Raw genomic sequence first — 12,584 nt, forward strand, 5'->3', positions numbered from 1 at the left:
CTTTTTTTTTAAGATTTTATTTATTTATTCATAAGAGATAGAGAGAGAGAGGCAGAGGGAGAAGCAGGCTCCCTACTGAGCAGGGAGCCTGATGCAGGACTCGAACCCAGGACCCTGGGATCATGACCTGAGCCAAAGGCAGATGCTTAACCATCTGAGCCACCCAGGCACCCAGGTATTAGCTCTTTAAAAGTTTGGTAGAATTCCCCTGGGAAGCCATCCAGCCCTGGGCATTTGTTTGTGGAGAGTTTTTTGATTACTGCTTCAATTTCCTTGCTGGTTATGGAACTGTTCAGGTTTTCTATTTCTTCCTGTTTCAGTTTTGGTAGTTTATACATGTCTAGAAATGCATCAATTTCTTCCAGATTGCCTAATTTGTTCGCATATGGTTGATCATGATATGTTCTTATACTTGTCTGTATTTCTTTGGTGTTCATTGTGATCTCTCCTCTTTCATTCATGATTTTATTTATTTGGGTCCTTTCTCTTTTCTTTTTGAAAAGGCATTTATCAATCTTATTCATCTTTCAAAGAACCAGCTCTTAGTTTCATTGATCTGTTTTACTGTTCCTTTGGTTTCTATTTCATTGATTTCTGCTCTAATCTTTATTAATTCTTTTCTCCTGCTGGGTTTAGGCTTTATTTGCTCTTTTTTCTCCAGCTCCTTTAGGTGTAAGGTTAGGTTGTACATTTGAGATTTTTTTGTTTCTAGAGAAAGGCTTGTATTGCTATGCACTTCCCTCTTAGGACTGTCTTTGCTGCACCCCAAAGGTTTTGAACAGTTATGCTTTCATTTTCATTTGTTTCCATGAATTTTTTAATTCTTCTTTAATTTCCTGGTTGACCCATTCATTCTTTAGTAGGATGCTCTTTAGTCTCCATGTATTTGAATTATTTCCAAATTTCCTCTTGTGATTGAGTTCCACTTTGAAAGCTTTGTGGTCTGAAAATATGCAGGAAATTATCCCAATTCTTGGTACCAGTTGAGACCTGATTTGTGACCCAGTATGTCATCTATTCTGGAGAATGTTCCATGTGCACTTGAGAAGAATGTGTATTCTGTTGCTTTAGGTTGGAATGTTCTCAATATATTTGTGAAGTCCATCTGGTCCAGTGTGTCATTCAAAGACCTTGTTTCCTTGTTGACCTTCTGCCTAGATGATCTGTCCATTGCAGTGAGGGGGTGGGGGAAGTGTTAAAGTCCCCTACTATAATTGTACTATTATCGATGTGTTTCTTTAGTTTTGTTATTAATTGGCTTATATAATTGGCTGCTCCCATGTTAGGGGCATAAATATTTACAATTGTAGAACTTCTTGCTGGATAGACCTTTTCATTATGATATAGTGTCCTTCCTCATCTCTTATTAGAGTCTTTGGCTTAAAATCTAATTTGTCTGGTATAAGGATTGCCACCCCAGCTTTCTTTTGATGTCCATTAGCATGATGAATGGCTTTCCACCGCCTCACTTTCAATCTGAAGATGTCTTTGGGTCTAAAATGAGTCTCTTGAAGACAGCATATTGATGGGTCTTGCTTTTTTATCCAATCTGACACCATGTGTCTTTTGATTGGAGCATTTAGCCCATTTACATTCAGAGTATCTATTGAAAGATATGAATTTAGTGCCTTTGTGTTACCTGTAAAGTGACTGTTTCTGTATATTGTCTCTGTTCCTTTCTGGTCTATGTTACTTTTGGGCTCTCTCTTAGCTCAAAGGATCCCTTTTAATATTTCTTGTAGGGCTGGTTTGGTGATCACAAATTCTTTTCGTTTCTGTTTGTCCAGAAGCAGGCGTCCGGCTGAGCAGGGAGCGTGATGTGGGGCTTGATCCCAGGACCCTGAGATCATGACCCGAGCCGAAGGTAGACGCCTAATAACTGAGCCACCCAGGCACCCTTCTTTATTTTTTTTAATATTTTATTTTTGGGGCGCCTGGGTGGCTCAGTCGGTTAAGTGTCTGTCTTCGGCTCATGTCATGATCCCAGGGTCCTGGGATTGAAACCCGCATTGGGCTCCCTGCCCAGCAGGAGGCCTGCTTCTCCCTCTCCCACTCCCCCAGCTTGTGTTCCTTCTCTCACTGTGTCTCTCTCTGTCAAATAAATAAATAAATAATCTTAAAAAAATTTTTATTTTTAAGTAATCTCTACACCCAACATGGGGCTCAAATTCACAACCCCAAGATCAAGTCCCATGCTCTATCAACTGAGCCAGCCAGGCACCCCTTCATGAACTTTCTTTCTTTTTATTTTTTTAAAAGATTTTATTTATTTATTTGAGAGGGAGAGAAAGAAAGAACGATTTGGTGGAGGGGCAGATGGAGAGGGAGGAGCAGACTCCCTGCTGAGCAGGGAGCCTGACATGGGGCTCAATCCCAAGACCCTGGAATCATGACCTGAGTGGAAGGTAGATGCTTAACCGACTGAGCCAGGTGCTCCTTTCTTTCTTTTTCTTTTTCTTTTTTTTTTAGATTTATTCATTTGAGAGAGAGAGAGGGAGAGAAAGTGATTGGGTTAAGGGCAGAGGAAGAGAATCTTCAAGCAGACTCCCAGCCGAGTGCAGAGCCCGACACAGAGCTCAATCTCATGACCCATGAGATCATGACCTGAGCCAAAACCAAGAGTTGGATGCTTAACCAACTGAGACACCCAGGCGCACTCCCGTGAACTTTTTATCGAGAAAATTGAGTGAATGAGTGAATCATATTTTGATCTTTACTTAGGGAGGTATTATCAATGTTGTCAATATCGTTCCCATTTTATATATTTTTTAAAGATTTTATTTATTTATTTGAGAGAGAGAGAGAGCATGAGGGGGGACAGAGGGCGAGGGAGAAGCCGACTCCACGCTGAGCAGGGAGCCCAACGTGGGGCTTCATCCCAGGACCCCAAGATCATGACCTGAGCAGAAGGCAGACACCTAACTGACTGAGCCAGCCAGGCAACCCCCCATCCCATCCCCATTTTATAAACAAGAAAACTCATGTGCAGAAGCTTATCGTAAGATCATATATCAAGTGAGCTCCAGGTTACAAGGTCAGTACCCTCTCTGCAGCACAACTGTCTGCTGATTTTCTGTCTTTCTGTGGCACCAAGAAGTAGGATTCAATGTATCTGTGTGACATTGGATAAATCATTTATTATAAATGAGTTTCAGTTCTTTCACCTTAAATTCCTACTTCAAGGGTACCTGAATGGCTCAGTTGGTTGAGGATCTGGCTCTTGATTTTGGCTCAGATCATGATCTCGGGTCGTGGGATAGAGCCCCGCTTGGAGCCCCATGTGGGACTTTGCACTCAGCGTGGAGTCTGCTAGTCCCTCTCCCTTCCTCTCTGCCCCCCCCCCAAAATAATAAATAAATAAAATCTTTAAAAAAAATTCCTACGTCACAGTGAGGTTGCCCTGAGGCTTAAAATGATTTAGTGTCTGCAAAAATGTCTGCTTTGCAATTAATGAAGCACTGAGCAAATTTAAGAACATTTTACATATGACAAAACTAGGTGCTTGATAATAAAGTTTACTTTATAACTAATATGTTGACAATATTTTGTCCAAGTAATGAAGGGTAAATTTTGCAGTACTACAACGAAACACAAGAGGGGGTTCATTTATGTTTTTATTTCAATGGCTGGTCATTTAACAAATACATTGGTGTATTTACTACGTGAAAGTTTATGAAATTGTTAATTTTTTTAGGGGCTTAAGTGAGCAACTCTGCACTTCATTCATTCCAGTACATTTTCTTTTTTTTCTTTTTTCCAATACATTTTCTGAAGTAGCTGTTTCTAGGAGGTGTTTTGCTCAGGAGGCTGAACAAGTAAAGCTGCTGACACTTCCATTCTTAAAAAAAGAGCAGTGCCCAAGCTTTTCCTTGGGAATATTACAGGCTTGGACAGTGAATAATCATACACTGGCATAAAATGCAGCCTATTAGGATCACACTCATCCTTAATTTGTATGGAAGGAAGACAGACTCGTTTAGAACCCACATGTTTCAGCAAGCATAGCCAGTCTGCATTCACTGTAGTCTGAAAGGATCCACGGAAATCTTTGAGGCGTTTGGAGATCACTATATTTGTATCTTCAGTCATCCAGAATGGGAAAAGGCTACATGATTCCCAGGGAACACAGCCACAAAGCAGAAAATCAAGGTGAAGAAAATCAAGGTGAAAAGCTCTCACCACCAGGAACAAGCAAATGAAAGAGAATGGAAAATTCAAGCCAAAAGGTGTCACATACGTGGACATGTTGCCTTAAGGGCTTGAATGAAGTAAAACTGTAAGATATAGTGTTTTGTTTATTTTCCAAAGGTAATAAGTATTCTTCTTCTTAATTCTAATATGAGCAAAGAACTCTCTTATTCATCTTCATTTGTCATCTTTTTAATCTTTTTATATGGATGGTTAAAAGTGCAATCTCTGAAATCAGATCCATGTTATGAATAAGTTACTCAACCTCTTTGAGCCCCAAATTCCTCATAACAGTATCCTTCATAGGTTGTTGAGAGGATTGAATGAAATAAAGCAAGGCACGTAACACTGTTCTAACCACATAGCATACAATATTGTTTTTATTATCCCCAGTACACAAACATTAGCAGAATATTTGGGATCTAGTAGGATCTCACCAACAACTATGATGTTGATGTTGATGACAGTGGTGTCATGCTTGGGGGCAGGTGATGATAACAAAAACTAACATTTACCTAGCACTTACCATGCATCAAATACCGTTCTTCGTGATTTTGTCTATAGTGACTTATTTAATCTTCCCAACAACAGTGTGGGGCAGGGAATATTGTTTTTTCTTTTTCTTTTTTTTTTTTAAAGATTTTATTTATTTATTTGAGACAGAGAGAATGAGAGACAGAGAGCACGAGAGGGAGGAGGGTCAGAGGGAGAAGCAGACTCCCCGCCGAGCAGGGAGCCCGATGCGGGACTCGATCCCGGGACTCCAGGATCATGACCTGAGCCGAAGGCAGTCGCTTAACCAACTGAGCCACCCAGGCGCCCCTTCTTTTTCTTTTTTAAAGATTTTATTTATTTATTTGACAGAGAGAGACACAGCGAGAGAGGGAACACAAGCAGGGGGGAGTGGGAGAGGGAGAAGCAGGCTTCCCGCCGAGCAGGGAGCCCGATGCGGGGCTCGATCTCAGGACGCCGGGATCATGACCTGAGCCACCCAGGTGCCCCGGCAGGTAATATTGTTATCCTCATTTTAGAAATGAAGAAACTGGGGGTGCCTGGGTGGCTCAGTCGGTTAAGTGTCTGGCTTTTGATCTCAGCTCAGGTCATGATCTCAGGGTCCTAGGACTGAGCCCCGCTCTCTGCTCAGCGGGGAGTCTGCTTCTCTCTCTCCCTCTGCTCCTCCCCCCCAGCTCATGCTCTCTCCCTCAAATAAATAAATTAAATTAAATCTTAAAAAAAAAAAGAAGAAATGAAGAAAGGAGTACAACACCTGAAACTAATGTAACATTGTGTGTCAACTATACTTTGATAAATAAAATAAAGTAAAAGGAAACTTCCAAAAGAGAAGAAATGAAATGAAGTACAAAGTAGCCAGAAATGCTTGTGGAATGGATGAACAACAATCCTCTTATATGTTTCCATGCCTCTTGCATTTATTCTTCCAATTACCACTTTCACCTGCCAAATTTGTATTTATCCTTCCAAATCCAACACAAAACCCAACTCTTTCGCAAAACTTTCCAAAATCTCCCAGAAGAAATAGCTTATGATTATTCATTTTTTTCTGTTTTTCCTTTGAATGTGTGTTCTTTGAGAACAAGAATATATTTTATTCATTTTATTTTAAAGATTTTATTTATTTATGTGAGAGAGAGAGAATGAGAGATAGAGCATGAGAGCGGGGAGGCTCAGAGGGAGAAGCAGACCCTCTGCTGAGCAGGGAGCCTGATGTGGGACTTGATCCTGGACTCCAGGATCATGACCTGAGCTGAAGGCAGCCGCTTAACCAACTGAGCCCTTTAAAAAGATTTTATTTTAAGTAATCTCTACACCCAATGTGGGGCTCGACCTCATCAACCCCAAGATCAAGAGTTACATGCTCTACCAACTGAACCAGCCAGGCACCCCTATTTTACTTATTTTAATTCTATCTTTTCTGACTCTTCGCCATTGAGCACAGGCTATAGTCTGGGATATAGGCATTAAGTTAACTGCAGAGAAAACGTCCATGGAAGGTTCCCAACTAGCCTTTCATAGGAAAGATTTCACTTTATTTGCAGATTTGTCTTTCATCTCTCTCTCCCTACTTACATTGAAAATGGTAGTCCTTTCTAATGTCCTTAGTAAGCAAAATAAAAAGCTGTAATTTATGTCGGCTTCCAAAAATATTTTGAGAATTTTATTGTTCTATAAAGTGAAACATTTCCAAAATGTTCTTCGCTTTTGCCTCTTAGAAGAAGAAATAGCTCTCCATGGCGGGGGCGGGGGTGGGGGGGTGGGGGGGGGTGTCTGTCAAAGGAGGGGAAACTACATTTCCCATAATGCCCCAGATCCGGAAGGAAGTGAGATTCAACACCTCCCGTGATTCCTTATAGACCGGAAGCCGGGACCTTAGTTCTCTTTCCCATCTTGCAAGGTAAGAATGGCGGGTCCTCCGTGGAAGACTCGATATCGGGATCCCCAATCCTTCGCCATCCGAATCAGGAGGGCATCAAGTGGACACCTGCAGGGGTCGGACATGCTCCGGGTCAACTGAGAGGCCTCCCAAACGCTTCCTTTATCTCGCCGGGGTTTGCGCAGGGGCACGAAGAGGGTGAGGTGGAGTGCCGAAGAGGCTCCGGAGCTCCCGGCTGCTTGCCACCCGTCTGGGCTGGGGATACAGGGCCCTTCTGGGGATCCGTAGCGGGGTGGTGGGGCCCCAGGGACCAGGATGACGGCGCGCGCTCCGGAATCCCGGGTTCAGGTTCCAAAAGAGACCGCTGGGTTTGTTTGAGCCACGTTGAGCTTTGGGGCTGAGACCAAACGCTACTTTGCCTTCTTCCCACGTCTGCGACCGGAAGTCGCCTCTTGGCTTTGCGCTTTTCAGTCTGGCCTGAGTTTGGGCTGGATGTTAGTGTGTTCTCGACTCCTACGCCGAATTTCTTGAATGAGACAGCAGGCTGAAAAGCGCAAAAGTCCTGGAAGCAAACGGTTTCAGGGTCCCTCCTCGCTGCTTCTTAGCTATGGCAGTTTGTTAAGATTTCCACAAAACCGGAATAGTGAACGAATGGAATAGGGACTTCAGACCACTAAATATTTAGCAAACAGATGTAAGATGTCTTCAGATTCTTATAAATTAGCCACTCTGAGGGTTATTGCAGATGTGTGTGGCTTGGGATCTTAAGGGGAGGGATGAAAGGATGTTACAGCTACTTGGGGAGAGAGGGTGAGAGGGTTCGTCGTCTCGGAAGCCTATCAATGTACTGTTTAGACATTGCTTTGTCATGGGATAATTGGTGAAATACGTTTCTTTTTATTTTAATGTGTGTACTGATAGATGGCGGGCGAAAAAGCTGAGAAGCCGGATACTAAGGAGAAGAAACCTGAAGCTAAGAAGGCTGATGCCGGTGGCAAGGCTAAGAAGGGTAACCCCAAGGCTAAAACGCCAAAAAAGGGGAAGCCCCACTGCAGCCGAAATCCTGTACTTGTCAGAGGAATTGGCAGATATTCCCGATCGGCTATGTATTCCAGAAAGGCCATGTACAAGAGGAAGTATTCAGCAGCTAAATCCAGGGTGAGGGATGAGGAGAATCGCTGACCGTGACTTAGGTCTTCACCTTAGAAATTTTTGTCTGCCTCTGACTTTGATGCATTTGTGTCCTGATAGGTTGAAAAGAAAAAGAAGGAGAAAGTTCTTGCTACTGTCACAAAACCAGTTGGTGGTGACAAGAATGGTGGTACCCGAGTGGTTAAACTTCGCAAAATGGTAAGATTTGGAAGAGACTGTAAACGGGAAGCTTGATTGCCGAATACAGTGAGGGGGTTTTTTGTGTTCTCAGGTTTTAGAAGTTTGTATTGGCCAGAGAATTACTAATGGAGGATTCTGGGTTTACAGCCAGGCCTCGTAAATATTTGTTGTTTGATCTTAGGTAGAGTTGCTTTTCTGCACTTTCGTTTCTTCGCCTGTAGAGCAGGAATAAAGGTCTGCCCCACAGTGTGGTGAGAGTTAAGAGGGGCATGAATTCTCAGGTGCTGCCAGGTCTGTAGAACCGCTGTGTACCAGAGCACTGTTGCTTGGCTCATCTATCCCGCACAAGACCCAACACTTCCTCAGCGTTTGCTCTCTAATTTCCGTTAGGGAAATATTCCCACATGTATTATGGTCATCACAGTTGAAAACTACTGCCCCAGAGGGAAAGTGGCGCTTCGATTCCTTGTCACTGTTTTTGTGGGCCTGGTTTTTCTATTAGGAACTAATGTTTGTGGTCAGAGCAGGAGGTTATTGTGAGTTACTTGTCATACACTTACTAGTCTTTGTGTGGGGTCCTGTTTTTACAATAAATGAACTGGTGGTCCTGATCTGAGCTGTGTTTTGTTTTTCTTTGTGCATGACATGGTAGTGACGTACGTTAATGTGGAGGATGTGAATACAGTGGAAAAACAAGCCATGCCTCCTTCATAATCTCCAAAATATGTGTCAGACATGTTTCTGGAGAAGTACAGTTTAGGTTAAGGTCAGGGAGCCCAGGAGAGCTTGAGAATCACTGCTATACCACAGTGTGTGATGGTAGGACAGTGTATGAGAGCTTGTCTAATTCCAAAGTTTGGCTTAATCCCAAGTCTACAAAGGTAACTTGCTTGATTCTTTCTTTTTTTTTTTTTTTAAGATTTTATTTATTTATTAGAGAGAGAGACAGCATGAGAGGGGAGGGGGTCAGAGGGAGAAGCAGGCTCCCCGCTGAGCCAGGAGCCGGATGTGGGACTCGATCCCAGGACTCCGGGATCATGATCTGAGCCGAAGGCAGACGCTTAACCAACTGAGCCACCCAGGTGCCCTGCTTGATGCTTTCTGCTTTGCCTGACCACACAGTTCCTTTAGTTAAATGGATTTCCTCTTGTGTTTTGCACAGGAAGGGATAAGCAGCATTGACCTTTTCCAAATTTACTATAGACTTGGGAGAAGTGAAAATGAAATGTAACCATGTAAATCATTTAAAATAGGCGAAAAGGGTGTTGCAGGTGTCCCGCTGTCACAACCAGCTCTACTAATCTGATTAGCTTGTTTAAATAAGTGGGACCTATGGATTCCTTACAGCCTAGGTATTACCCTACTGAAGATGTGCCTCGAAAGCTGTTGAGCCACGGCAAAAAACCTTTCAGTCAGCACGTGAGAAAGCTGCGAGCTAGTATCACTCCCGGGACCATTTTGATCATCCTCACTGGGCGCCACAGAGGCAAGGTGAGCAGAGCAGACCTGTCAGCTCAGGTGCCTAAGGTGCTTGATGATAACGTGTTCACACTCTGGGTGGAGTTTCTTTATTTGCCTATGGTAACTGTAGTTCGTGGGGGGCTGGTGGGGAGTGAGTGTGTAACAACCAGTAGCCCAGTCACTAGCATAATGTGTTTATTAGTCCATAGTGTACAATAAATTATCATTTCCCGCTGGTGGGAATACTTACTACAGATGATTTAGATGTCCCTGTAACCCAAAAGTATTTATATTTTTCAGTTATTTCCTTACAATAGTTTTGCAGGGATAGAACTACTGAGTTAAAGAATGTTAATTTTTTTTTATTGTTAGAAGTAATAGTTGCTCATTATAAACAAGCACACAAAAATAGTGCTCATATCCAAGGGTCGCCCCTGTTGGTAGTTTGGTATATTTGATTCCAGAGTTGCTGAGCAGATACATACTGAGAAATTTCCTTTGCCAAATTTAGAAGCCTATGATTTGATTCATTTAGAAGTCTTTTTTTTTTTAATCACAGGGATGTCTGACATGTCTGTTTAATTTACAGAGGGTAGTTTTCCTGAAGCAACTGAGCAGTGGCTTGCTACTTGTAACCGGTAAGAAAATCCTTGGATTTTATATTTCTCTGAAATTTGGCTTAAACTTACTTACTTATTTATTTAAAGATTTTATTTATTTGTCAGAGAGAGACACAGCGAGAGAGGGAACACAAGCAGGGGGGAGTGGGAGAGGGAGAAGCAGGCTTCCCGCCGAGCAGGGCGCCCGATGCAGGGCTCGATCCCAGGACCCCGGGATCATGACCTGAGCCAAAGGCAGACACTTAGTGACTGAGCCACTCAGGTGCCCCTGAAACTTGGCATTTTTAAATGTACTTTTGCTCCCACCTACATGGAAGTTCCAGTGTTGTGAGATTATGTGCCCCATTTTATTGTCTTGCATATACCTGAGTTCTAAGGGAGCAGGTATTTAAATTTTGTGTGGCCACATAGCACCAAGTGCAGAATGGTTGGCTATTAACCCCAAGGAATGATCCTGCATAAGACTTGTAATTGGTCTGCCACTTGGAACAAGAGTACATTTGCCAAACAAGTAAAAAGTGAACTGTTCACTCTGGAAAGCAGTGCTTGGTTGAAATTTGTCAGGGACCTGTGGCTTTGGCCAACGTCTATGAGTGACTATGCCATCTCCCAGCTTGGGTGACTTAAGATTTGAGGAAGGGGGAGCCTTGGACAAACTGAGATCTTGAAAAAGTCTGGATGCTGGCTGTAAAAAGGGCAGTTGGAGATTTCTTCAGCTGAACAGAAAATTCAACACGCCAGCTTTCTTTAAATCCAAAGTCTGTTCTTAAATCTTTGCTTTCTCTTTCCCTCAGTATATTGATTTTTCCCCCCCAGGACCTCTGTCCCTCAATCGCGTCCCTCTGCGTAGAACACACCAGAAATTCGTCATTGCTACTTCTACCAAAATTGATATCAGCAGTGTGAAAATCCCCAAACATCTCACTGATGCTTACTTCAAGAAGAAGAAGCTGCGCAAGCCCAGACACCAGGAGGGTGAGATCTTCGACACCGAGAAAGAGGTAAGCTTCTCTTTCTGTCTTGGCCTCTGATAGCTCCAGCTTCCCTAGGTGGGAGTGAAAACAAAGTTTTCACAAAGAATTGACAAAGAAAAGTTGTTAATAATGAGGAATATCTGGGGAATAATATCGTTCCAGATGGTGCTACATTCAGTGCCTCTTAATGGCAGCTGAAAGCTCGCTCAGAATCTTTTAAGATTTTATTTGACAGTGATGGCGTACCTGGGTGGCTTAGTCGTTAAGTGTCTGCCTTCTGCTCAGGTCATGATCCCAGGGTCCTGGGTTCGAACCCCGCATCTGCTTCTCCCTCTCCCACTCCCCCTGCTTGTGTTCCTGCTCTCGCTGTGTCTCTGTCAAATAAATAAAATCTTTAAAAAAAAAAAAAATTTTATTTGACAGTGAGAGAGAGCACAAGCAGGAGGAGCAGCAGAGGGAGAGGGAGAAGCAGGCTCCCCGCCGAGCAGGGAGCCTGATGCGGGGCTCCATCCCAGAAACCTGGGATCATGACCGGAGCCAAAGGCAGATGCTTAACCGACTGAGCCACCTAGGTGCCCCTAACTCTACTGTTCTATTGGGCATTCCCCCCAATATCCTTGTTTATCCTTTTTTTGGGAAGGGGAAGGAAAGAGAATCTTAAGCAGGCTCCATGCCCACCTCAGAGCCCCTCATGGGGCTTGATCTCACACGCTGACATGATGACCTGAGCCAAATAAGGCTCAGACGCTTTACTGACTGGGCCACCCAGGCTCTCGCACCCTTGTTTATCTTTGATACATATTGAAGTAGACAAAAGGAAAAGAGCTACTTAAAAACAAGGTTATACTACTTCACAGCTCTCCAAGGAAAGGATTATCAAAATAGCCCTGGGATTGAGTACTTGTGCCCGATTTTTAAATGATTTTCTTTTCCTTTTCTCCCCCTAGAAATACGAGATTACAGAGCAGCGCAAGGTTGATCAGAAAGCTGTGGACTCGCAAATTCTGCCAAAGATCAAAGCTGTTCCTCAGCTTCAGGGCTACCTCCGCTCTGTGTTTTCTCTCACAAATGGAGTTTACCCTCACAAATTGGTGTTCTAAATTTCTTACAAAGAACGTAATTAAATAACTGATGCATTTCCTTTGTGTCTTTTTTAAAATTTTTATCTGCCTAGAGGTGTGGTTTGACTCAGCCAGCTTGTGGATCTGAACCTCTCCTGAGGGGAGTGGGATTTGGGAGGGTGGTACCAGCTACAATGGGACCTCCTCCTCTGTTTTGGATCAGCATTTTCAGCTTCCTTAGTGTCTGGCTTGTCACCCAGCACCCACCTGTATGAAATAGCACCATTTCCCCGGGCATCACCGAACAGGTCAGTACTGGACCATGAGGACAAGAAACAACTCTGCTTTTGAGGCCACAGACTTTTCCTTCCTTTGACGACTATCCATTTCTCCCTCGTCGGCCCAACTCCTAATCATTGCTGTTAGTCTTGCGTATCTAGTTTTTTGTAAGCATACACAGCAAATGAGTATAATGATTTACTATCTCTCTCTTTTTTTTTTAAGGCAAAAACCTTGTGTGCTATACATACTGTTGACAGATAACAGTCTGTTTTCG

General features: G+C 43.2%; 1 protein-coding gene across 2 annotated transcripts; it reads left to right on the plus strand.

Moving 5' to 3' along the window:
- Positions 1 to 6,575: 6,575 nt before the first annotated feature.
- RPL6 (ribosomal protein L6) lies at positions 6,576 to 12,105 on the plus strand. Of its 2 annotated transcripts, none has more exons than XM_021698480.2 (7): positions 6,576 to 6,601; positions 7,502 to 7,738; positions 7,832 to 7,930; positions 9,260 to 9,403; positions 9,963 to 10,011; positions 10,810 to 10,994; positions 11,915 to 12,105. In XM_021698480.2, exons 2-7 carry the CDS (start codon positions 7,502 to 7,504, stop codon positions 12,065 to 12,067), a joined length of 867 nt encoding a protein of 288 aa, XP_021554155.1. In that variant the 5' UTR covers positions 6,576 to 6,601; the 3' UTR covers positions 12,068 to 12,105. The 2 variants fall into 2 exon arrangements, with proteins under 2 accessions (XP_021554155.1, XP_021554154.1); XM_021698479.2 differs by lacking the exon at positions 6,576 to 6,601 and adding an exon at positions 6,621 to 6,778.
- The last annotated feature ends 479 nt before the right edge of the window (positions 12,106 to 12,584 follow it).

The sequence above is a fragment of the Neomonachus schauinslandi genome, chromosome 14 (assembly GCF_002201575.2).
Source record: "Neomonachus schauinslandi chromosome 14, ASM220157v2, whole genome shotgun sequence".
Classification (NCBI taxonomy): Eukaryota; Metazoa; Chordata; class Mammalia; order Carnivora; family Phocidae; genus Neomonachus; species Neomonachus schauinslandi.

What these genes read in the sequence shown, in the direction of transcription:
- RPL6 (XM_021698480.2), top strand. Translation starts at nt 7,502, where the DNA reads ATGGCGGGCGAAAAAGCTGAGAAGCCGGATACTAAGGAGAAGAAACCT. An exon ending in TGGCTTGCTACTTGTAACCG is followed by an intron (nt 10,012 to 10,809) that starts GTAAGAAAATCC and finishes TTTCCCCCCCAG; the next exon opens with GACCTCTGTCCCTCAATCGC. An exon ending in TCTTCGACACCGAGAAAGAG is followed by an intron (nt 10,995 to 11,914) that starts GTAAGCTTCTCT and finishes TTCTCCCCCTAG; the next exon opens with AAATACGAGATTACAGAGCA.